The sequence below is a fragment of the Sus scrofa genome, chromosome 17 (genome assembly GCF_054392235.1).
Source record: "Sus scrofa isolate SSC_HxYL_T2T_F1_AM1 chromosome 17, Sscrofa_HxYL_maternal_Yorkshire_Landrace_v2.0, whole genome shotgun sequence".
Taxonomy (NCBI): Eukaryota; Metazoa; Chordata; class Mammalia; order Artiodactyla; family Suidae; genus Sus; species Sus scrofa.
In genome coordinates, this window is record NC_139399.1 from 26272960 (window position 1) to 26297006 (window position 24047).

The 24047-nt window shown below is 39.0% G+C and overlaps 2 protein-coding genes across 10 annotated transcripts in view; one reads left to right on the forward strand and one right to left on the reverse strand.

Annotated features, from left to right (window-relative positions):
- Positions 1-1180, reverse strand: part of LOC146395191 (uncharacterized) — a 31698-nt gene extending 30518 nt beyond the window's left edge. The window contains exon 1 of one of the 2 annotated variants that reach the window (XR_014831915.1): positions 953-1180. Coding sequence is in view for 1 of the 2 variants with exons in the window: in XM_085003098.1 (XP_084859224.1) it covers positions 953-1175 (223 nt within the window). In the remaining variant the exon portion in view is untranslated. The remainder of the gene's footprint in view (positions 1-952) is intronic. The other variant, XM_085003098.1, reaches the window with a different exon arrangement.
- ANKEF1 (ankyrin repeat and EF-hand domain containing 1) lies at positions 1056-23263 on the forward strand. 8 transcript variants are annotated; one of them, XM_085003091.1, is made up of 10 exons: positions 1056-1207; positions 2670-3060; positions 5097-5310; positions 6045-6194; positions 7801-7924; positions 11520-12342; positions 14784-15010; positions 17035-17198; positions 20566-20703; positions 22090-23263. In XM_085003091.1, exons 3-10 carry the CDS (start codon positions 5299-5301, stop codon positions 22246-22248), a joined length of 1797 nt encoding a protein of 598 aa, XP_084859217.1. In that variant the 5' UTR covers positions 1056-1207; positions 2670-3060; positions 5097-5298; the 3' UTR covers positions 22249-23263. The 8 variants fall into 8 exon arrangements, with proteins under 8 accessions (XP_084859217.1, XP_005672754.1, XP_005672755.1 ...); XM_005672697.4 differs by having other exon boundaries at positions 5097-5296; XM_005672698.4 differs by lacking the exon at positions 6045-6194 and having other exon boundaries at positions 5097-5296.
- The last annotated feature ends 784 nt before the right edge of the window (positions 23264-24047 follow it).

Below are 24047 nucleotides of genomic sequence, written 5' to 3' on the forward strand. Positions count from 1 at the left end.
TTCTGAAAACAAGCAATACTAAACACACATTATTTAGGGATGCTTTCATATAAAGTGATACATTTTAAAAAGGCAAGTACAAAATTCAGAATAGGAGTTAACTCTGAGGACAGAAAAGGGAAGACGAAGTATAGGGAAGAAAACACAAGCAGAAGAGGCAGTGTCTCTTTAACCATGTTATGCCTTGTTTCTTCATACATGTTGCATGTATTTATATAGTTTACTCTTCTTTGTTCATGGAAGAGTCCTTACTCATATTTTTAAATAAAGCGTAAAAGACCAGGATGGGGTGAGGAACTACTGCTTTTTAATTAGAAGCTATTACATACTATTTTAAAGAACACGATGTTTTACATTCACGCAAACAAATAAAAGCTTTCCGAATTTGCCTCCAAAAAAGCGTGTATGTGTTCAGGGTGTAGGGATGTTAGGGCACATTTATAGGCCCCGAAATAACATTATCTCCATGATATAGTTTCTCTCATTTGTGTATACATATTTTAAGCATATATACCTCCTAATATATATAAATAAAATTGCTGTGACCTATAAGAAAATTTACAAGCATCTGCAGCAATCGTCTCTGATAACTCGATTCACTTTTTTCATTTAATTGTATGATTTATTGTATTTTCATTTAACTTTGCTGTTTAATATTAATCAGTACTATATGGACTTTACTTTTCTAATTAAGTTATTTCTGATTAAGTTATAAAGGCAGGAAGCGGGAGAAGAGGACGAAAGAAGGGAGGACTCCTGGAGACCCCAGCAGTGGGCACACCAAGTTCGGGCTACCAGGCCTGGAGACAAACCCCGCCCAGCCCCGCCCTGCTCCGCAGCGCCCGGACCGCCGCTCACCTGGGCGGTTGCCCTGGCAGCCAAGCCTTGCTTGCGTGGCCGAAGCTCACAATGGGCAGGTGTCGCTGGTTCCCACCCCGCCCCCTCCGCTCACCTGGCAGAGCGCTCGCCCTCGACGATCCGGGGCCCATGGACACGCACACACCCCTCCCTGCTGCCTCACGCGCCTGCTCGCCCGCTTTGCCCCGGGGGACACCATTCACGACTAGGCCCCCAAGCCGGGCTCCGCGAGCCCGAGGTCTCCGCTGGGGCCCTCGCTTGGCGGCCGAGGACCAGAACCGGCCCCCCGCGGCCGAGGTGCTTCGGGGCCCGGACATCCGCGGCTCCTGATCATCCCGGAGACTAAGAGGTGAGCTTGACACCTTGGTCTTGATATTACATCTTTCCCATCCTCCCTTCTAGATTTTTCTGGACTTAAAATTGAACGGGACGAAATGTAAACCGGGGCTTGTATGTAAGCTGAAACCCACAGATCTTTGATTTGTTCATGGCAAGCCTGTGTTGAAACACTGGGGTAAAAACTTTACAAAGCTGATCTCGTTTCTGCTTCACACAACCCGTGAAGTATGCACTATTCTTATCCCCATTTCATAGATGAAGAGACAGAGGTAGCAATTAGGTAGGTGCCCTGTCCAGGTTTATCCAACTCTTTGGTATAAATAATGATGCAGCAGAGGGCGAATTCTAACAACTACAGATTGGGGAACAGAGAAATAAAGTTCTGCCGAGACTGTTTACTAGTGGGGCAGTCCCACAACACAGAAATTGGATATATCTGTGTCTACAGATCTCTAGAAATGTTTTATATACATATATAGATGCATCATTTCATTTCATTGTGAAGAAGATACAACAAAAGGGTGATGTTAATATGCTGGCTGCAGTTTGAGTACTGAGAATGCCAACCCATGGGAATTTGAGCAAAGAGCACTCCAGGCAGAGGGAACAAGAGGTTCCAGAGGCACCTTTTAGAATAGTCATTGCGACTTAACATTGGGATTATTTATGAAAATTTACTTGTCTATCAACCATTTCCCTACTTCATCCCCACGAAGGATGATATAGGAATCATCTGTCATATCTTTGTCATTTCACAGAGCCCAATAGATTCCTGTTTATAATGAGCACCTCAAAATTCTACATATTCTTGGAGTTCCCCCATGACTCAGCAGAAATGAATCTGACCAGTATGCATGAGGATGGGGGTTCAATACCCGGTCTCACTCAGTGGGTTAAGGATCTGGCCTTGCTCTGAGCTACGGTATAGATCGCAGATGTGGCTGGGATCCCAAGTTGCTATGGCTGTGACATAGGCTGATAGCCACAGCTTGGATTTGACCCCTAGCCTGGGAACCTCCAGATGCCATGGGTGTGGCTCTAAAAAGACAAAAAAATAAAAAGTTCTACATATTCTTTATACCATTTTTAGCTACTGAAGTCTGTGTGTTCTATACACTGTGGAGGACATGCTGGTATACAGCATTATGGGGGGAGCTTGGCAATTTGGTGAGTTTCACCTTCTTCATGGGTAAATGGTAAGGCTGTTTATGGAGGGAAGTTAAATGAGATATAGTAACAAGAACGTGTGGCAAAATCTAGCATTTATGACGGAATTTGCTTTTGAATAAACTTTATGCCAGCCGAATATTTTGGTATTTATATGTAATTTCTGTTTTAGTTGCAATAAATTATGATCTTAGGATCATAGCCTCTCTTCTTTGGGAAGGCTTAACATGTCATTTTTCTTTAATCAAAGTAAAGGTGACAAAATTAACCTCGAGGTGTTTTTCCTTTACTTTTTGCTGCTGTAGTTTTTGCTTTGACCCACAAAAACATTTTTGAGAAGCTGGTCAAATATGGCTTTAGCAGATAAGAGACTTGAGAATTTGCAGATCTACAAGGTTCTTCAGTGTGTTCGGAACAAAGACAAGAAGCAGATAGAGAAGCTGACCAGGCTCGGATACCCTGAACTCATCAATTTCACAGACCCCATCAATGGACACAGTGCTCTGCACTTAGCCTCAGTTTCCAATGACATCGATATGGTCAGCTTTCTGCTTAACCTTGGTGCTCACCCTGATGTGCAAGATGGAATGGGCTGTACTCCAGCCATGAGAGCTGCAGAACTGGGCCATGAATTGTCCATGGAAATACTAGCCAAGGCAAAAGCGGATATGACTATTGTTGATAACGAAGGAAAAGGTAAAACTCCCAGCATTCTATCCAGCAGATGCAATTCACTGTGTAGCCAGAAACCAATAAAATGGATTTTTTTGCCTTTGAACTGTTTTTTTCGGCCACACTAGTGGCATGCCGAAGTTCCCAGCCAGGGGTCAGACCCCAGCCACTACAGTGACAACACTGGATTTTTAGTCCACTGCACTGCAAGGGAACTCCTATTGCCTTCCACCTTTAGAAGTGAGTTTACTCATGGTATGCAGTAGTAAAAGGCTAGATTCTCACTCTTATACCTAAGGACACCGTCTCTCCATAATTTTAAAACATTATTTCTTAGGGAAACCAGTTCTGAGAACTTTTTTATTGGAGAAGAATATTAGAATTAATCTGTATTTTTTTAATGTAGAAAGCCTTCAACATGACCCAGATTATTATTTTCATAGTCATAATCACCCATTATAAAATCTCGCTAGAACAGAAGATGAAGGAGGACACGTCTCCTTTTTTACATTTTAGAGCCTTAAGTAATCCTAGACTTAGGATTCCCAAAGGATTTTGCTCTCAAAAGCAGTCCAATATAGAAAGTAGTTTTTTTTTTTTTTTTTTTTTTTGTCTTTTTGCTATTTCTTTGGGCCGCTCCCGCAGCATATGGAGGTTCCCAGGCTAGGGGTCAAATCGGAGCTGTAGCCACTGGCCTACGCCAGAGCCACAGCAACGCGGGATCCGAGCCGCGTCTGCAACCTACACCACAGCTCACGGCAACGCCGGATCGTTAACCCACTGAGCAAGGGCAGGGACCGAACCCGCAACCTCATGGTTCCTAGTCGGATTCGTTAACCACTGCGCCACGACGGGAACTCCTTTTTTTTTTTTTTTTTTTTTTTTTTGCACACCAGTAGTTATATTTGGTAACTTGAGGGACTAAGGTGGATACTCCACCTTTCTAGGATTTTTTTTTTCCTCAATGTCCCCGACCATTGTTTGGCAATGTTTGCTCTCCTTTTTCATGTTTCCAGTTTAACTCTCATTTCTTTAGTGGTTTTATTTTTTTTCCTACCATTTATTTTCCAAGTTCTGCTGTCTCAAATTCACTTTTCCTTCTAGATATCTCTTATTGTCCTAGAAGTCCTTCTTTTAGGTTTGGTCTATCTTTGCATTTTTGTTTCAGATAAAGTTGTATTATGGAAATGGGTCATTCAGTAATTTTCATGTGGTAGTTTTTTCAGTATAGAATTTTTGTCTAGAATTTTTCATCAGGTTCCTTTCTTCACCTTTCTTTTAGTGCATTTTTTTTTCATATTGTCACATGCTGGTTTCTTATTACTTACTGTTCCTCTTTGAATGAAGCCTCTTTTTAGCGTGAAAGTCACTTTGGGGTTTGACTGCTATTTAGTTGACTTTCTTACCAACAATCTGCTCCAAGATTATATAACAATACTCCTGGTCTGTAGTACATTTTTGACATGGATTATCTTGAGGGTCTTTATATCACAGGTGCTGGATATGGAGATTGAGCATTTTTCTCTCTTCAGGGAGCAAAATGTGTCAAAATGTCAGAGCCTCTTGCCATCTTCGTCTTCCACTGCTATTGTACAGACAGCCTGCTTCCTTATAAACATGGCTGGTCTGCACATTTCTTCATTCAATACCATCTCCTTTACCACTCCGAAGTTTCAGAGGGGATCCAGGGACTCACCAGTAGTCCTCTGGTGCACACACCCCTGCATATTCCAAGAAGGGACACTGAGGTAATAGTTTGCAGGATGCCAAATACCCAGGGTCAGCAGGGGCTCACATACCAGTGCTCAGATTTTTCCCACACCAGGTCCTATCATGTTTTGGTTATGGCTGTTTCCTAGCTCTTATCAGAGTTTGGATTTCTTTTTTGGGTTTGTTGTCTTGATGTTTTGGTTGATTGCAGAGGGAAAAACCAAGGCATAAATGCCTCTGATCTACTACCTTCAGCAAGCTAATTATGAATTTTGTTCTTTGTTCCTTTCAATCTGATTCAAATACAGAAAGACTATTAAGTATTTTGGGGGGATTCTATTTTTCTACAGGTATTTTGTTTTACTGCATTTTACCTACTAAGCGACACTATCGCTGTACCCTGATTGCCTTGGAACATGGCGCAGATGTCAACAACTGTACCTATGAAGGAAAGCCAATATTCCTTAGAGCTTGCGAAGAAGCACATGATGTTAAAGATGTGTGCCTGACATTGTTGGAAAAAGGAGCCAATCCAAATGCAATCAACACAGTATGACTCTTCCTGTGATTATAAATGTTCCTTTTTTCAACTATAGAGTTGTGTTAGTGTAATTTTTCATTTGAATATGATAAGATTATCCTGTTCACTTATAGACTGTTCAATTTCTGTTCAAAATGCTTTAAGATAATATACTTTCATTATCTTTATATGGCCATGATTCTACAGTCTTTCCTAATTATGTTTGGAAAATTGATATTTATTATGTATATGTTAAAAGATCATTATAGAAAATAGAAAGGATATTACTGATGCCTAATAAAAATTTATTTTCTTCAAAAGAAAAAAAGTAGCTCTACTGTTTCCCTTAGTGATTTTACTCCCTCTTCTCATTTGGCTAATTTTATTGTTTTCTTATCTTTTCATTGTGATTTCCAGACAACAAAAATAGATTTTTCTTCTCATTAGATAACACCTGTAGCTTAATATTAGCAGATGGTTTACCCTCTTTTCGCCCTTTTTTGCTCTATTTTCTTTGCAGGAAACTGTGTTTTTCAGCATGATGTTTCCCCAGGAACATCTGGGGTGACCTTGACTCTGATTTTAGAATTCTACCATATGGACATTGGCTTATTGTACTGGCTACATTTTCGCTATTTGTTACATGAAACCAATAAGACTGCACAGAACTGAACATGTCAGTGTGACTCTAAGGCCAAATGGATTTAGACCTTACTTACACTGAATGTGTTATTTAGTATAACAAGCATAAACAGCCTCTGGTCTGTTCCATGTCCAGTCCACAGGTCGCACAGCTTTAATGGAAGCCTCAAGAGAGGGAGTGATAGAACTAGTTCGAGGGATATTGGAAAGAGGAGGTGAAGTGAATGCCTTTGACAAGGACAGACATCATGCCGCACACTTTGCTGCCAAAGGAGGCTTTTTTGATGTAATTATCTACTCTTTGCTTTAAAATCTGTTACTAAAAATATTCTCCCCTTTTCCTCAAAATTTTTAAAGATTGTATAGGCTACACTGATAAAATTTTTCTGAGTTACCATCTTGATTTTCCTAAATAATTCTAAAATTATATTTTATGCCAAAAATATTTTAGTTCTTTATTCGGTTTTATCTGCTTGCTAATTTATTCTTTTAATATTAATACTACTACTAATGTTTTTCTATGGCGTTCCCATTGTGGCTCAGTGGAAACAAATCTGACTAGAATCCATGAAGATGCAGGTTTGATCCCTGGCCTCGCTCAGTGGGTTAAGAATCTGGTTTTGCCGTAAGCTGTGGTGTAGGTCACAGACATGACTTGGATTTGGCGTTGTTATGGCTGTGGTGTAGGCCAGTGGCTACAGCTCTGATTCGACCCTTACCTTCAGAAGCTCCATATGCCACAGGTGTAGCCCTAAAAAGCCAACAAAAAAAAAAAAAAAAAAAAAAAAAAAAAAAAAAAAAAAAAGTTTTTCTATATTCTTAATTATGGAAACTTAAAAGTTTGGTCAACTGGGATACTATACTTTACGGCTCCATTACATGTTAGAATCTTCAAAATATGGCATGATCTAATTGTGGGGAGAACAGTGCCAATATACTCTTATTAATAATCTTCTGATGTTTGTGTGTGTCTGCTAACTCTCCTCCATCTTTCACTCTACGTATTCTAATTATCTGGACATAGCAAAGGATAGTTCATAGGTACAGTGATATTGCAGAAACAAAATAGAAATCAATGCTATCCTATTTTTTAAAATTCTGAATTATCTAAAATTTCCTTATCGAGTTTTCTCTTTTAACATAATTATGTTTGTTTTTAGCATTGATCTCTTTTCCTGCAATAAAAGTATGCATCATAATAGAAGTCACATCTGTTTGGTAAAGAATTTGCTCCCCTAATGATATTTGCCATAGTCTGATGCATTCTAAAATTACCTAAATTTATCAAAATGGTCATGTCTCAACTGAGTATAGAGTTTTTTATACTCTAGATCAACTTTTTTTTTTTTTGATGGGGTGAGGGGGGCCCTTTCCCATTGCATGCGGAAGTTCCCAGGCCAGGGATTACACCCAAACCACAGCAGCGACCCAAGACAGACCCTTAACCCCTGCACAACAGTGGGAACTCCTAGATCAAGGTTGGTTGACAGAACTTCTGGCAATGATGAAAATGCTCTATATCTGTGCTGTACATTAATGGTACAATACGGTATACATGTGGCTTTTGAGTACTTGAAATAGTGAAATGAACTGAATTTTAAAATTTGTTTTCAATTTAATTCATTTCAATTTAATTTAAATCAACACATTGGGAGTTCCCTTGTGGTGTGGTAGGTTAAGGACCTGGCATTGTCTCTGCAGCAGCTCGAGTTACTGCTGTTGTGTTGGTTCCATCCCTGGCCTGGGAATTTCCACATGCCTTGGGCATGGCCAAAAGAAAAAAAAATAAAATAAAAAAACCCCAACACACTGGATAGCACAGGTCAGGTGATAGTCTTCATTCAGTAAATATACATTCCTATTCCTCTACATGTCTATTATTTATTTTACAGATACTGAAGCTTCTTTTTGCCTATGATGGAGACATGGGGCTGATTGCAATGAATGGCAACACACCGCTTCATTATGCTGCCATGGGTGGTTTTGCAGACTGCTGTAAATATATAGCTCAGCGAGGTAAAATGGTCAACCAATTTTATGCCTAAAGAACTTATGATTTTTCCCATGTGGTAAGTGAGCAGAGAATTTGAGTCTGTCACTTATCAGTTGCTTGTCTCAGACATATATGTAGAAAGAAAATTAAATATTTTTTCTTTTTCTTTTTATGGCTAAACATGCCTGGGAAGTTCCCAGGCTAGGGGTCAAATCAAAGCTGCAGCTCTTGGCTGACACCACAGCCACAGCAAAGCCATATCCGAGCAGCATCTGCAGCCTCCACCACAGCTTGTGGCAATGCTGGATCCTTAACCCACTGAGCGAGGACAGGGATTGAACCTGTATCCTCATGGACACTATGTTGGGTTCTTAACCTGCTGAGCCACAATGGGAATTCCAAAACTTTTTTTCTTACTCCATCTTCTTAAATCATGAATCTGGCCTTGAAAGGGATAAAAATTCATTTCCTAAGTATTTTTAGGTTATTATTAAAAACCTAAAGAGGATTTTTTATGTTAATCAATCATTAAGATGCTTATAGTTATTAAATTCTTTTTTTTAAAAAGTTGATATCTATCTTTAGATATTAATATTGTTAATATCAGTCTTTTTTTAACAGGACAAATACTGGAAACCACATCTTTTTGGTCTGAATTCTTAATTGTTTTGTTTTTAAAAAATATACTATCATGTCATGTGCAAAGATAAATTTTCTGGATAATTTTAAATTATGGGGGAAATATTTTGTAGAGAATCATAAAATAAAGTGAAAATTGTGATGGAACATTTGAAATTTAAGTAATATTTATTATTTTAGATTTTCCTCTCATTCTTAAGTAACTAATAATTGAGGAATATAAACTATGTTACATGTAGTTTAATGTATTCCTTTAAATAGTAATATTAGACAATTAAGTTTAAAGAGTTGGATCAATTTGGTGTTAATTACATGTTGATTGCATGTATAGAGTTATTAACTATTTGATAGTGAGGAAACTGCTAAACTTCATGGTAGTGAATTTTTTCTTTCCAGTTTATACGAAATAGGCAAAACTTATTCAACAACTCTATAATAGAGCAGAGAAAGTGCTTTTATTTTTCTATCTTCTACACAGGCACAGAATTTTTTTTTTTTTTATGGCCACGCCTATGGCATATGGAAGTTCCCAGGCTAGGGGTTGAATCAGAGCTGCAGCTGCCAGCCTATGCTACAGCCACAGCCACAGCCATGCCAGATCTGAGCCACATCTGCAACCTACACCGCAGCTCCCTGCAATGCCGGATCCTTTAACCTGCTGAGCAGGGCCAGGGATCGAACCTGCATCCTCATGGATACTAGTTGGGTTCTTAACCTGCTGAGGCACAGAATTTTTGAAGTCACTGAGACCCTTAGCGCAACTTACTTACTTAGTGCAACTTACTTACTTAGTGCAACTTAACTGCAACCACTAACAATATACATAAGACTAATGTGCCTGAATAACTAAGAGTGAAATAACTGATCCATGTTGGCTTTTTTTACTTATTCAAGGCTCATATTCTTTTCCCCCACCCCAAAATAAAAAGTAGATTAAGGAAAATATATCAAAAGTAGTTTTTGCCCTCATCAACTATTTCGTCAGTCTTATTTTCAAATCTGTCACTATCAGCAGTTTATTCTGACATTTCATTTTTAACATTGTGTATTTGTAAAAACTAAAGATCTGCCCAGACTGAGACAAGCTTCTTCATCTTTAACACGCTGACTTTTACTGGGACAAACATCCTCTAACATATACTCTACCCTTTATAAATAGGATAAAGTCAGAGAAAGCAAACTGAGAAGTAAAGGGCCAGACCTGGCCAAAGGCCTTGCCTACTGATACAGAAAAAAAATTCATCCTTCTGGCAGACCCATAAGGCTAGACTGTGTTTTCTGAAACAAGAGGCTGAAAATGTTCTGAGTTCTGTGGCCTGTTTGGAAGTATAACCACTTCACCAGATCCTGTGTGGGTGGCCCAATTCCATATCAGAAGCGTTATCAGCAACACTTCTGCCTTTAGAATCTTAGGTCAAAGGCAATCAGAGCAGGAAGAAACCATTAGCCATGAAATGCTCATATCTGAGTAAACTCCCTGGGTGTAGTTTCTTTTCTTAAATGTGAAGGCTGGATTCTTCCCCACATTGCACTGTCTTCCTCACTATATTCTCTTTTGCCCCTGATCTTTTTGTTTGTTTCTTTTTTTTGGGGGGGGGTCTCACCCATGGCGTATGGCATGTAATCAGGGGTTCCTTGTGGCCTGATAGTTAAGAACCCAGCGTTGTCATTGCTGAGGCTCCGGTTACTACTGTAGTGAGGCTTTGATCCCTGACCACGAACTTCCACATGTCGAGGGTATGGCCAAAACAAAACAAAAACCCAGAATACTCAAAATATCTGTGAATTACAGTATTGAATTATACTATACATACAATTTCAGGTCTCCTTCCCAATAAGTTACTATTCTTCAAACTGTCCAATATAAACATTTTAGAATCTTTATTGTCTCAATATTCTTTTGGAGTTTTTCTTTCACTAGTAAAATGATCAGCCTTTGTATAAAATTTTAATTTTTGACAATGCCAGAGGCAGTATTCATACTGAAAAACATTGGTAATTAATTTTCTTTTTGACAAAGAATAAAGCTGTAAAATGTAGGGGGGCATGTTTTATTTTTACATGCAGCTGCCTTTACATTTTCTTTGCTAGAGATAGTGATTGCTAGAGAATATTTTTTGATTATGTGATGTTGGCAAAGCAACAGAAGAGCCTTCTAAATTCAGAATGTTAGAAAGAATATCTTCATAGTCCGACTTATAATGGGTTTTTAGCTTTTCAAGACAGTTATTTCAGACAACATAGCCTTCTTGATGGCATTAAGCAGCCTCCCTGATGCATTCTAAAGTTTATTTATTTGGAGAATACATACATATAATGTTGATCTCATCATTTTAAGTAAGAGACCAAAAGAAAAATGAGTTTAATGCCTAATTGCATAGCTATTATACTGGAATTCTTTCAGATTTGATGAGCAAATTACTTTTTCCTCTGATTGTTCACATGACCTTACTGCAAAAGAGGAGGTCAATATAAATTGCATTAATTTCATGGAAAATACACATAAAAACATAGTTTAAGATTGTACACAGATTTACAGTCATAATCGTTTGAAAGAAGCAGAGGTTTTTCTGAGTTCCTTAAGTCATACTTAAGCAGTTTGAATCCAGCTTATTTCCAAATTCAAATGTCACCTGCACTCTTTCCTGCTTGGCATGAAGCCTTTTTAGCAAGTATTCCAATACGATGTTTGTTTCAAATATCTATAGGGATTAATGTCCTAATCCTTTGGGGACAGATAACATAAATTGGAAAAAGATCTCCCTCAGAATTCACAAAAGTGAAGCTCACAGGAAAAAAAAAAAAAAAAAAAAAAAAAACCCAGCTGAATTTTGTAATTATAATAGCTAAATGTACTCACCTCTACATACAGATAATTTGGGGGCCAACTTCTGATTCGAAATAAAACCGTTGGATAAATGTCATTTGTGGAACCATGCAGATGCCTTATTAGCATTATCACGATGCTTCCTGTTTTAGGATGTGACCTGAAATGGAAGAATTTGGATCATAAAACTCCCAGGGCTTTGGCTAAGGAAGGCGGTTTCAGGGCAGCCAGCAAAGAAATACAGCAGGCGGAGCGAATCGCTAATAAACTGGCCCGACCGGGAGCCAAAAATCCAAATCCACAATTGTACCTGCGGCTTCACGACTGGTCAGTAGAACATGAGACTTTCCTTCGGGAAGCCTTTTCGTTTGTGGACAGGGGCGATGGGACAGTCACCAAGGAAGACTTTGTCCTGGCGCTGGAGGAGAGGCAAGATTTTGTGGACTCGGAACAGCTGGCTGTCATAGCGCAACTTCACGAAAAAGTCCGGGGCGGAGGGGTCAATATTAACGATTTCTTTAAAGGAACCAAGTATTTAAGCAAGTCATATGTCTTGGGATCCTTTGGGCTTAAGAGAAAGAAAAAAGGGATGGCCAAAAGAGCCAAAAAAGGCAAGTTGGTTTTACCTCTCCCAATCTGCATCATTCCCGACCACGTGTTTCCACGCCGGAGTGACGGAGGGCTGCCGTATTACATGATCGAAACCTACCAGAACGTGACAGACTGCAATCGTTTTAACCGAGATCATCCCCCAGAACATCCCATTCAGGATGACTCTGCATGGTACATTGATGATCCAGGGAAGGCATTTTCAAACATTAATTTTATCACCAAGGCGGGAGACCTGGCTTCTCTGAAAAAGGCGTTTGAATCTGGAATACCTGTGGATATGAAGGATAATTATTACAAGACACCGCTCATGACTGCATGCGCAAGTGGAAACATCGATGTGGTCAAGTTTCTTCTGGAAAAGGGGTATGTCTTTTGGTTGAGTGAGGTTTCAATTTTCAGGAACCTTCACATTTCAAGGAAGTGAAAGGAAGGCTAAGATAGTTTAACCCTAGAATTTAAGTAACACGATATAGGGCTTCAGGAGTTCTCCTTGTGGCTCCGCAAGTTAAGAACTGGAAATAGTGTTCTCGAGGATGCAGGTTGGATCCCTGGCCTCACTCAGTGGATTAAGGATCCCCTATTGCCCTGAGCTGCTGCATAGACTACAGATGTGGCTTGGATCCTGTTTTGCTGTGGCTGTGGCATTGGCCCACAGCTGCAGCTCTAATTCAGCCCCTAGCCAGAGAAATTCCATATGCTGCAGGTGCGGAGGTAGAAAGAAAATGAAAAAGAAAAAAGAAAAAAGGGGAGGGGCCTTTATTCCTGAAGTCTAGTTTACAGATAGATCTTAGAATGGAGCATGTGTACACAAACACAATTTGCCAATAACAGCTATACACAAAGTGAAGCCAAGGAGTTTTCACTCTTGAGAATGGATGAAGCCATCTAATTAGGTATCCCTGGCCTCCCAAGACAATTTAATTTGGTCTCAGTGCTTTACTTAGATGATGTGGAGTTGCATTTTATTTTATTTAATTTATTTCTTTGGCCATGCCCACAGCCTACAGAAGTTCCTGTACCAGGGATGGAACTGGAACCACAACAGTGAGGATGCCAGATCCTCAACTGCTAGGCCACCAGAGAACTCCTTTTTATTTTATTTAAAATTAAGGATTATTTTCTTTTTTCCAGCTTTATTGAGATATTATTAACATATAACATACTTAAGGTGTACAACATGATGATCTGATGCATGAAAAAAAAAATTTTTGTTGTAAGAACAGGTAGCATGAGGTCTACCCTCTTAACAAATTTCTTTTTTTTTTAAATTAGGGTTTAAAAGGCATATGGAGGTTCCCAGGCTAGGGGTCAAATCAAAGCTGTAGTGGCTGGCCTACACCACAGCCACAGCCATAGCAACGCAGGATCCAAGCTGTGTCTGCCACCTATACCACAGCTCACCGAAATGCTGGATTCTTAACCCACTGAAAGAGGCCAGGGATTGAACCTGTGTCCTCACGGATGCTAGTCAGATTTGTTTCCCCTGAGCTAGGATGGGAACTCCCCTTTTAACCAATGTTAAGTGTAAGGTGCAACATCATTAACTCTAATTGCAATGTTGTAGAGATGATCTTTAGAACATATTCATTTTACATGGAGTCATTTTTAAATCTGCCTCTTTTTTTTTTTTTTTTTTTGGTGGGGATCCTAACAAATTCCAACAAATGGGGTGATGGCCAAAATGACTAAGCACATGTTTAATTCCCTTTTCCTTGGTTCATTTCTAAATATCTTTAAAATACCAGAGCATAACATTTTATTTTACCTTTTTTTTGGTGGGGGGGGGGGTGCAAATGTGCAGCATATGGAAGTTCCCAGGCTAGGGGGTGAATCGGAGCTACAGCTGCCAACCTACACCACAGCCACAGCCACAGCCACAGCAGGATCCAAGCTGCATCTGCGACTTGTACCATAGCTCATGACAATGCCAGATACCTAACCCACTGAGTGAGGCCAAGGATCGAACCTACATCCTCATGGATAATAGATGGGTTCGTTACTGCTGAGCCACAATGGGAACTTCTACTTTTTAAACTAAAGCAATTTCTCAGGTTTGTTTCTTTCTTTTTACCATTTTTTTATAAATAACCTGGGGTAAGTTTCTTAACATTTTAGTGTCCTAGTTTTCTCATTTTAATACCAGGCCTCTAACAGAACTCAGATCACAGAACTTGTTGAAGATTAAATGAGTTGTAATATGTAAAGCACTTAGTATACCAGTAATTATAGACTTAATAAAGGTATTATTGTTATTATTAGTATAATGTTTAAAGTCAAAGAAGGACTTAAATATGTTTACTATTGAGAGGGAGTATAAAGCAACTAATGACAATTTGAACTTTTGGGCAGTCAATGTTTAAATAGGACTGCATTTTTAAATAAAACATTATAAAGCTTAGAATTTTAATAATGAAGGTGCATTTATAAATTCATAACATACCGATTAGATACAAAATGAAATAATATAACTTTTCTATTTCCTGCCAGCTTTGATCTTTCATTGGATCTGGTTTTATAATTTTCGCTGAGGTTAACCTTTGCAAAAGTTATAACCCCTAGTATCTAAGCACCTTTTAAACTAAGCAAAAAATATATATACACAAAGAAAGTTAAGACTGTCGTATCAGAAAAGTCCTATGCAAAATCTGGGTCAAGAGAAATCATGGCAAGGAGTTTAACTTGACTCACAGCTTCCTTGGTTTACAGTTGAACAATTTGATAAAACTGTGAAAACTTAACATTTTCAGCCTCCAGTGCTAAGGATAAGCCAAGTTTTTTGCATGTGCATCTATTTCATTTCATAGGGCTAACGTTAATGCAACAGACAATTTTCTCTGGACGCCACTTCATTTTGCATGCCATGCCGGCCAGCAAGATATTGCTGAGCTTCTTGTTAAATCTGGAGCTGTGGTAGATGCCCTTTCGATCAACAACTCAACTCCCTTGAGTAGAGCCATTGAGAGCTGTAGCCTGGATACTGTAAAATACCTACTTGATATTGGTGCTAAATTCCAGCTGGAGAATAGAAAAGGTATGTGTTCTCATTATGGATACTTGGGGTTAGAAGAGAAGGATTTATGTTAGATTCCAAACTCCTCCTGAATCTGTTCTTATAGGACTACATTTTCCCTTGACTTACTGATGCAAAAACAAACCAGGTTTAATGTGATGGGACGTTGTTTTATATACTGTTGCTTTTCAAATCATTGGTGTTAAAGAACTGGATCTTTAGTTGGCAACCCATTGTGGACTGACACCTTTGTAAAATACAGATTTATTGGAAAAATGAAGAGAAAAAAAAACCATAAACTATTAGCCCAAACTTTTTTATCATTGGATTGAAATGATAAAAAAATTTTATCGAATTCCTATTAAAATGTCAACACTTACTTTTAATTTCCATACTTATTTTCCTGTGGCCCATAACCATTAGTTTGTGGCCTGACTCCAGTCTGCAGATCACATCTTGAGTTATCACACTGTTGAACTGTCAATCCCTAATTGCTGACATAGTTGGAAGCCCCTTGCAGATTTTGGATTCCTTCTAAAGCTGGACAGAGTCATTCCTGAATTGAGGCTCTTTCTAGAAAGAAAATGGGAAGCCTACCTTATGTCATAAATATCCCAGGTGAATAAATGGAGGTGTTATTTTCTTAGAATAGAACCCATTGCTTCTTTTTGATCTGAAGGAGTGTTAGTACCTCTGGCTGCTTCAGGCTGCCTCTGAATCACAGGTAGTATTGTGTTAGGCCTGCCTGAGGATGTTACAGGTGTCGTAATGAAACTGAAACACCTCTGACTTATCACGCCAAAAACCAGATTGAGGCTTGGACCCATGTTTTGTTTTGTTTTGTTTTAAATTGGAATCACTCACCTGGTGTCTGGACTTACTGGAGCTCAGGATCTTTGTGTTTCAGTGCAGAAGGAATTCAGTGAGAGACAAAGCAATAGGCAGGAAATAGATTCATTAAGATAGGACGCTTGTGAAAGATGCAAGTAGGCAGGAGAGGAGGCGCTGCCCTGAGGATTAGATGGGCTATATTTTCATAATCCAGGGAAAGTGGGGAGGGGAAGAAGACCGCCTTCTTCCTCGTTCTTCAAGCATACATCAAGTCAGGCTCACATCAGTAACTCCTCCTTCTTATCGGGTAAGAGAGTATTTGAGTCTATGAGGTCAAACTAGGACTGTCCTGGTGCTTATTCAAATCAGCAGAAGGGTGGTGACATTGCTAAAATATGTTGAATCATCTCAGGTTTCCATATAATGAGGGTCTCCTCCTTTGGAATGTCGTATTTCCCTTAAATTCCTGTCCTTGGTCCTAAGGATTATTATCTTGCTGAACTTGAATGCAGGCCTCATTTCATCTTTCACTTAATGATCTGAGGCATATCTCGTGCTTTTATTAATGGTTCTATAGTTAAGCAAGTCTGCTTCATTCCAAGACATTCTGATGCCTTTCTTGAGTGATTATTAATGTACAGTGGTCTCTCAAATTTCTCTAGGTTCCCCTCTTAATCCATGGTCCCCTCCTGGGACTTCTACAACTACCTGCATAACTATCCCTATCGATAATACCCAGCCATTTGCATAGAGCACTTGTGACCTCCAGCTTTCCCAAGCCTTTTTGAATACACCTCCTTGGAGCACTAAAAGGGGAGGACAATGTAAAATTGTCACACATAGAGGAATGTGCCTACTGTGGGAAGAAAACTAGCACTCAGCTAGTCAAAATGTAATCTACTGATATTTCATATTCAAAATATGAGGATTTTTAAGAAACATATTTCTTAAATATGAAGTTTTTAAGAAACATACTCAAAATAATTAACAAGAAGAAATGGTTTTGCTGGCTGGTAAATGTCACTTTTAATGCTGAGATCTTATGGCTGGGGCCACCTTAGAGAAGTGTCTGAGCCAGTGATGTGACTTTACACATACCCTTTGCTTCAGTATCACTCTTAGTTCCCACATGCTTAGGGCTTACATGCTGAGATTTGGCTACATGGTTTATTGTTAATCTGTTTAATGAAACTCTGAACTTATATTTTAAACAGGGCATAGTGCCATGGATGTTGCAAAGGCTTATGCTGACTATAGAGTAATTGGTTTGATTAAAGAAAAGATGGATAACTTGCCCAAACCAGCAGAAAACCAAAAACCAAAAGGCAAGCCATCGCTTAAAGTGAAGACTGAAGGCCCTGAGATTAAGAAGGAAGAGGTATGAAAAATGATTAACCTTCTGTTAGTAACTGGTGAGGCTGTGGCACCATCTACACATTGTTGCAGGACATAGGCAATTAGTAGGTAGTCCATGTTTTCAGCACCATTAGGCAATACTTTTAAAGAAATATCTAGCAAGAAATTTCCTATTATTGAAGAGTCTAAAAAGTGTTCATTGAAGTTCCCATCATGGTGCAGTGGAAAATAATCCAACTAGGAACCATGAGGTCGTGAGTTTGATCCCTGGGCCTGCTCAGTGGGTTAAAGATCTGGCGTTGCCATAAGCTGTGGTGTATACTGCATACATGGCTTGGATCTGGCATTGCTGTGGCTGTGGTGTAGCCCAGCAGCTGTAGCTCCAACTTGTCCCCTAGCCTGGGAACCACCCCATGCCATGGGTGCAGCCCTGAAAAGAAAAAAAAAATTCACAGAATTAGAACGAACAATCCAAAAATTTATATGGAACAACAAAAGACCCGGAATCGCCAAAGCAATCCTGAGAAACAAAAACCAAGTAGGAGGCATAACTCTTCCAGACTTCAAGCAATATTACAAAGCCACAGTCATCAAGAGAGTGTGGTACTGGTACCAAAACAGACAGGCCGATGGAACAGAATAGAGAACCCAGAAATAAACCCTGACACCTATGGTCAAGTAATCTTTGACAAAGGAGGCAAGAACATAAAATGGGAAAAAGAAAGTCTATTCAGCAAGAATTGCTGGGAAATCTGGACAGCTACATGTAGATCAATGAAATTAGAACACACCCTCACAGCATGCATAAAAATATACTCAAAATGGCTTAAAGACTTAAATATAAGACAAGATACCATCCAACTCCTGGAAGAGAATATAGGCAAAACATTCTCTGATATCAACCTTATGAATATTTTCTCAGGTCAGTCTCCCAAAACAACAGAAATAAAAGCAAAAATAAACCAATGGGACCTAATCAAACCACAAAGCAAAAGAAACCAAAAAGAAAACAAAAAGACAATTACAGAATGGGAGAAAATAATTTCAAATGATGCAACAGACAAGGGCTTAATCTCTAGAATATACAAGCAACTTACTACAACTGAACAGCAAAAAAGCCAACAACCCAATGGAAAAATGGGCAAAAGACCTGAATAGACATTTTTCCAAGGAAGAGGTAGAGATGGCCAACAAAGCCCATGAAAAAATGCTCAACATCCCTGATTATTAGAGAAATGCAAATCAAAACTACCATGAGATACCACCTCACACCAGTCAGAATGGCCATCGTTAATAGGTCCACAAATAACAAGTGCTGGAGGGGGTGTGGAGAAAAGGGAACCCTCCTGCACTGTTGGTGGGAATGTAAGCTGGTACAGCCACTATGGAGAACAGTATGGAGGTACCTTAGAAATCTGTACATAGAACTACCATATGATCCAGCAATCCCACTCCTGGGCATATATTGGCACAAAACTTTCCTTAAAAAAGACACATGACCCACATGTTCATTGCAGCTCTATTCACAATAGCCAAGACATGGAAAAAACCCAAATGTCCATCAACAAATGATTGGATTCGGAAGATGTGGTATATATACACAATAGAATATTACTCAGCCATAATAAGAACAAAATAATGCCATTTGCAGCAACATGGATGGAACTACAGACTCTCATACTGAGTGAAATAAGTCAAAAAGAGAAAGACAGATACCATATGATATCACTTATATCTGGAATCTAATACATGGCACAAATGAACCTTTCCACAGAAAAGAAAATCATGGACTTGGAGAATAGACTTGTGCTTGCCCAGGGGGAGGGGGAGGGAGTGGGATGGATTGGGACCTTGGGGTTAACGGATGCAAACTGTTGCTCTTGGGATGGATTTACAATGAGATCCTGCTGTGTAGCACTGAGAACTATGTCTATATACTTATATCGCGGCATGACAATGGGAGAAAAAAATATGTATACATGTATGTGTAACTGGATCCCCATGCTGTACAGTGGAAAAAATAAAATAAAAAAATAATATAAAGTAAAAAAAAAAAAAAAAACTAAAAAAAAGCAGCTTTACTAAAAAAAAAAAAAAAAAAAGTGTTCATTGCTAACAGAATCTACACAAAAACCAAGTTGATTCAGCCAAATACCGTTAGAATGTTGGGGGAAAAAAAAACAAACTAGTGTTGAATATATATGTACTTGGTCCTAAATTATACAGATTTGCTGAGATGGCTTGAATAGGAAAGAAGGGAACGCTTATGAGGAATGAAATAAAGCATGATATTCCTTCATTTTGGTTTCATAATCGTTCACAATCCATCTTAACACCACCACCACCCAAAAGGAATTTTAATATTTACTACTGAACCCTGGAACATTCAACCTGGATATCTTGCAGAATGAATCTAGAGGGTTTTAAAGGTGCCAAATCATTCCTGATAATCTGGAATTGGTTTAAGGGCCTCTAAATTATCAGCAGAAGATTGAAGTTGTGGTTTATGGAGATTTCTGAGACATCAAGACTTTGTCACTAGCAGAAAGTTCTCAGTACATTTCTAGACTGGAAGCTTCTTTTAGGGAAGCAGATGGATCCCTGGAGATGCTTGGCTGACACAGGATAGGGGGTGAAATTCAAAAAGGAAAAGCTTTAACATCATCAAATTGGAAAGGGTTAGAGAAATGTATGTGGTAGGAAGGTAAGGTAAGGGATGATAGGCAGGCAGTAGAGAGTAATAAGCATGGAGGAAAAAGGTAAAAGATGGCCAGAGGTGAAGGAGGATGGATCAGCTAAAGCTCCTAATACATGCACCATTATCACTGTAGTAGGAATACATCCTTCTAATTAATAATGGCCACAGGTCAAGGATGGATACCTTGATGACTCTTGTGATATGTCACTGATATTAACTGAGTTAAACAAGGAAAACTAATGACCTTTCCCTACCCAAAGTTATAATAATATTCTATTTCACTTCAAATTATAATTTGAATAGTAGCATTTTTAAGTTTTCTTTTTTTCTGACTTCAGAATAACATGTAGAACAACAAATAACATTAGAAAGCATATATATGGATGGACTGGGAATCTGAGGTTCGTAGAAGCAAATCTGGGGATGGATAAGCAATGAAATCCTGCTGTATAGCACTGGGAACTATATCTAATCACTTGTGATAGAGCATGATGGAGGATGGTGTGAGAAAAAGAATATGTGTGTGTGTGTGTGTGTGTGACTGGGCCACTTTGCTGTACAGTAAAAAATTAACATAACACGGTAAACCAACTACGATGGAAAAATTAAAAATCATTAAAGTAAAAAAAAAGAAAGCATATATAGGTTTTTGCAATTGACATACATTTTTTTTTTTTGGTCTTGTTTCCAGGAACGACTTTCATCAATTTATACCATACCAACTGTAGTGCAGGAAAAGAAGATGCATAAGGATAATGTGGTTTATCTCAATTCATTGATTACCAGTGGTTATACCAAGAAAGTAGATATCACATTTATTCCGCGGAGGGTAAGTACTTTAGAAAGATCATAAAATGGTCTAAACTCATAATGTCATTTTTCAAATCTTTTTTTATACAGAGCACCCAAACAAATGTTCAAAGCTTATCTTTCATGGTAATAATTTGAAAGTGTCCTTTTTCCAGGTCCTACATTTTCCAATGAAGTAGGTTCAACTTGTTTAGCTTCCAGTATCTGGTGTTATTATTTTCTTGTCTTTTTTTCTTTTTCTCTTTTAGTGCCTCACCCACAGCATATGGAGGTTTCCAGCCTAGGGGTCTATTTGGATCTGTAGCTGCTGGCCTACACCACAGCCACAGGCGACACCAGATCCAAGTCACGTCTGCAACCTACACCACAGCTCATGGCAATGCTGGATCCTTAACCCACTGAGCGAGGCCAGGGATCAAACCTGCGTCCTCATGCATACTAGTCAGATTCATTTTCCCTGAGTTATGAAGGGAACTAATGATGTTATTATTTTCTGTATTGATATTTTAATTTTCCTTGAACAATTGAAGCCTTCTTTGGTCAATGCCCTTCCCTACCACCATGAAGTCACCAAGTTCTATAGATACTTTTCTGGGTATTTCTTAGAGCCCAATCCTTCCTCTTTGTACGCATTACCACTATCTCATCTGGGAGTTTCATACCAAGCAAGACTGGATTTATTCAATTTCCTCCTAAAACATCTACAATTAAAGAGGTGAAGACATGTTTGGAGAATAAGAGTGGTCTTCCCAGTGCCCATCAAACCATGCTGAATAAGAGACCACCAGATCCTTCTGCCCTTTACTATGAAAATAATTTTGACTTCCCCATAAGACACAAAGGTAGTCAACTCAAATTATCGGTTAATTCCACTGCTTCCTTGTCTTGACATCCTCAGTGAACAGCGGCTGATGCGAAGGTCATCAGAGAGGTAACTGAAATGCATTTCAGTTGTCCAAATAGTCACCATCAGAAACAGTGATGCTTGAGAGGGAGTGGGATGGACTGGGAGTTGGGGTTAGTAAATTCAAACTATTACATGTAGAGTGGATAAGCAGTGAGGACCTGCTGATAGCACAGGGAACTCTATCTAATTACCACTTGTAATAGAACATGGTGGAAGATAATATGAGAAAAAGAATGTGTGTGTGTGTGTATGACTTGATCACTTTGCTATACAGCAGAAATTGGAACGACATTGTAAATAAATTATTAATGAAAAAAATTTTTAAATGAAAAAAATAGCCATGCCTGCTTAATCAATAATGTATGAGATCAACAGTAAAATAGATTTAGAAGTAACTTTGATAGTTTTAAATTAACCATATTGAAAGTTGCCTGAATACTGGCATGTTTCTTGGCAGTCATACTCACACCCACTGGGTGATGTGGTTATTTATTTAAGATCTGGAGCCCCGAAGCCACCACGGCCGAGCTGATCAGGAAGAGGGAGCTGCGCCGGGAGAAGTTCACCTACGAGGTGGATTTTGATGAATTCATGATGCCCTTTCAGAAGAACATCACAGAGAAAGCTCAAGCATTGGAAGCTGCCTTCAGGACCTAAATCATAGCCATTGCTTCTTGGAGTAACTTTCAAAGCCCAGGGGTCAAACGTTGGAGAGAGGAGATATTTCCATCAAAGCCAGAGCAAGCCACAAATTAAGCATTGTAATGAAATATTTGTTTTTGCTTTAACAGCTATAAATATTCTGAGCTGTCTAGAGAAACTGTGTTGTATTCTGCAATGAACTGCATTTTGGACAATTGAAGAAATCCCCCAATCTTCTTCAAGAATATAGTGAAATAAATGGCATTTTTGGCTGTAAACGTAGTGTTATTGTCAAAGACTTTACAAGACGTCCACCATTATGTTTGTTAAAGATATCTTTTTAGTGGAAATTGATGAAAATAATTTAATGTTAGGGGAGAGAAGTCATTTGTAATCCACTAAGGAGGCAGGTTTTTTCTCACACATCATCATAAGTGATATGGATTAGATACCTTGGATCAAATAAATGTAAATACCTCTAGCAGACACTGTCATCATTCCACCCATTATCTCCCTTGCTTTGGGATTGTAGCACTCTCAAGCCTGACCTCCAGGTGCTAAAAGGCTGCCTCTGACACTTGACCTTGTACAGTAGGACTGAAGTACATGAAAATCAACCCCTTGTGGGAAGTAGCCCTCCACCAGTTTCTGAACAGAGTTGGTGTATCAACACTCCAGTTCCCTCACCATTCTGGTGAGATTATTCTGAAGGATGCATTCTCACTGCCTGCTGAGCTCCCCAGAGAGATGAAGAGCAAGTTGCCCCTAGTGGTAAAGTGATAACACACCCTTTATGCGTTCCCTTCCCTTCCCTGTCCTTTCATTTCCCTCCACCCCTTCTGGTCTTTATGGAGATCACCTCTCCCAAATACTTACACCTAAGTGCGTATCTAAGGTTGTTTCTGGAAGCATCCAGACTAAGACAACTTCTGTGGGGTTCATTATGATGCTGAATCTCCTAGCAAAAATTTTAAAAGTGCATTCCTTTATATTCTGTGTACTACAAAATAAACATTTTCCTGGCAAGGAGGATTTGCTCCCAGCGTCTTTCTTGTGCAATTGAAAAGCAGTGCATGTGGTACTCGGTAATAGCTGATACTTTGGACAAAATTTTCAGGTGCCGGAAAAATAAATACAATTGAAAAATGACAAGATATCGTGTGGCTTTTCCTTAAGGCAAGTACATATGGGACAAGGGAGAAGAGTGGGGAGAAGGGACCTAACATGAGTCTTTATATATGTCCACTGGGATTTGGGCTTGGGCCCTGACTTATACTTGGAAAAGAGATAGGTCAGGGTTCTAGCAGAGAAATAGAAGCAGTATATAGATGGATGGATAGATAGATAGATAGATAGATAGATAGAGCTATTTATTACAAGGAGTTGACTTATGGTTATAGGGGCTGGCAGGGCAGGTCATCAGGAAATGCGGGGGAAACTCTTGCTACCCCTGAAGTTCACAAGAGGAATTTCTTCTCCCTCAGGGAAATTTCAGTTCTGCTCTTAAGGCATTTCAATGGATAGCATCAGATCCACCTAGATTATTAAGGATGATCTCCTTTACATACAGTCAACTCATTATAGATGTTAATTGCATCTATTACAATTCCTTCGCAGCAACACCTAGAGTTAGTGCTTGATTAAATAAGCTCTCGTAATTAAGAACCATATTATGTTTTAAAAAAGAATCATATAATTATCAAAATTACGAAAGTCATATTTCTTTTTTTTGGTCTTTTTAGGGCCTCACCCACGGCATATGGAGGTTCCCAGGCTAGGGGTCATATGGGAGCTGTAACTGCTTGCCTATACCA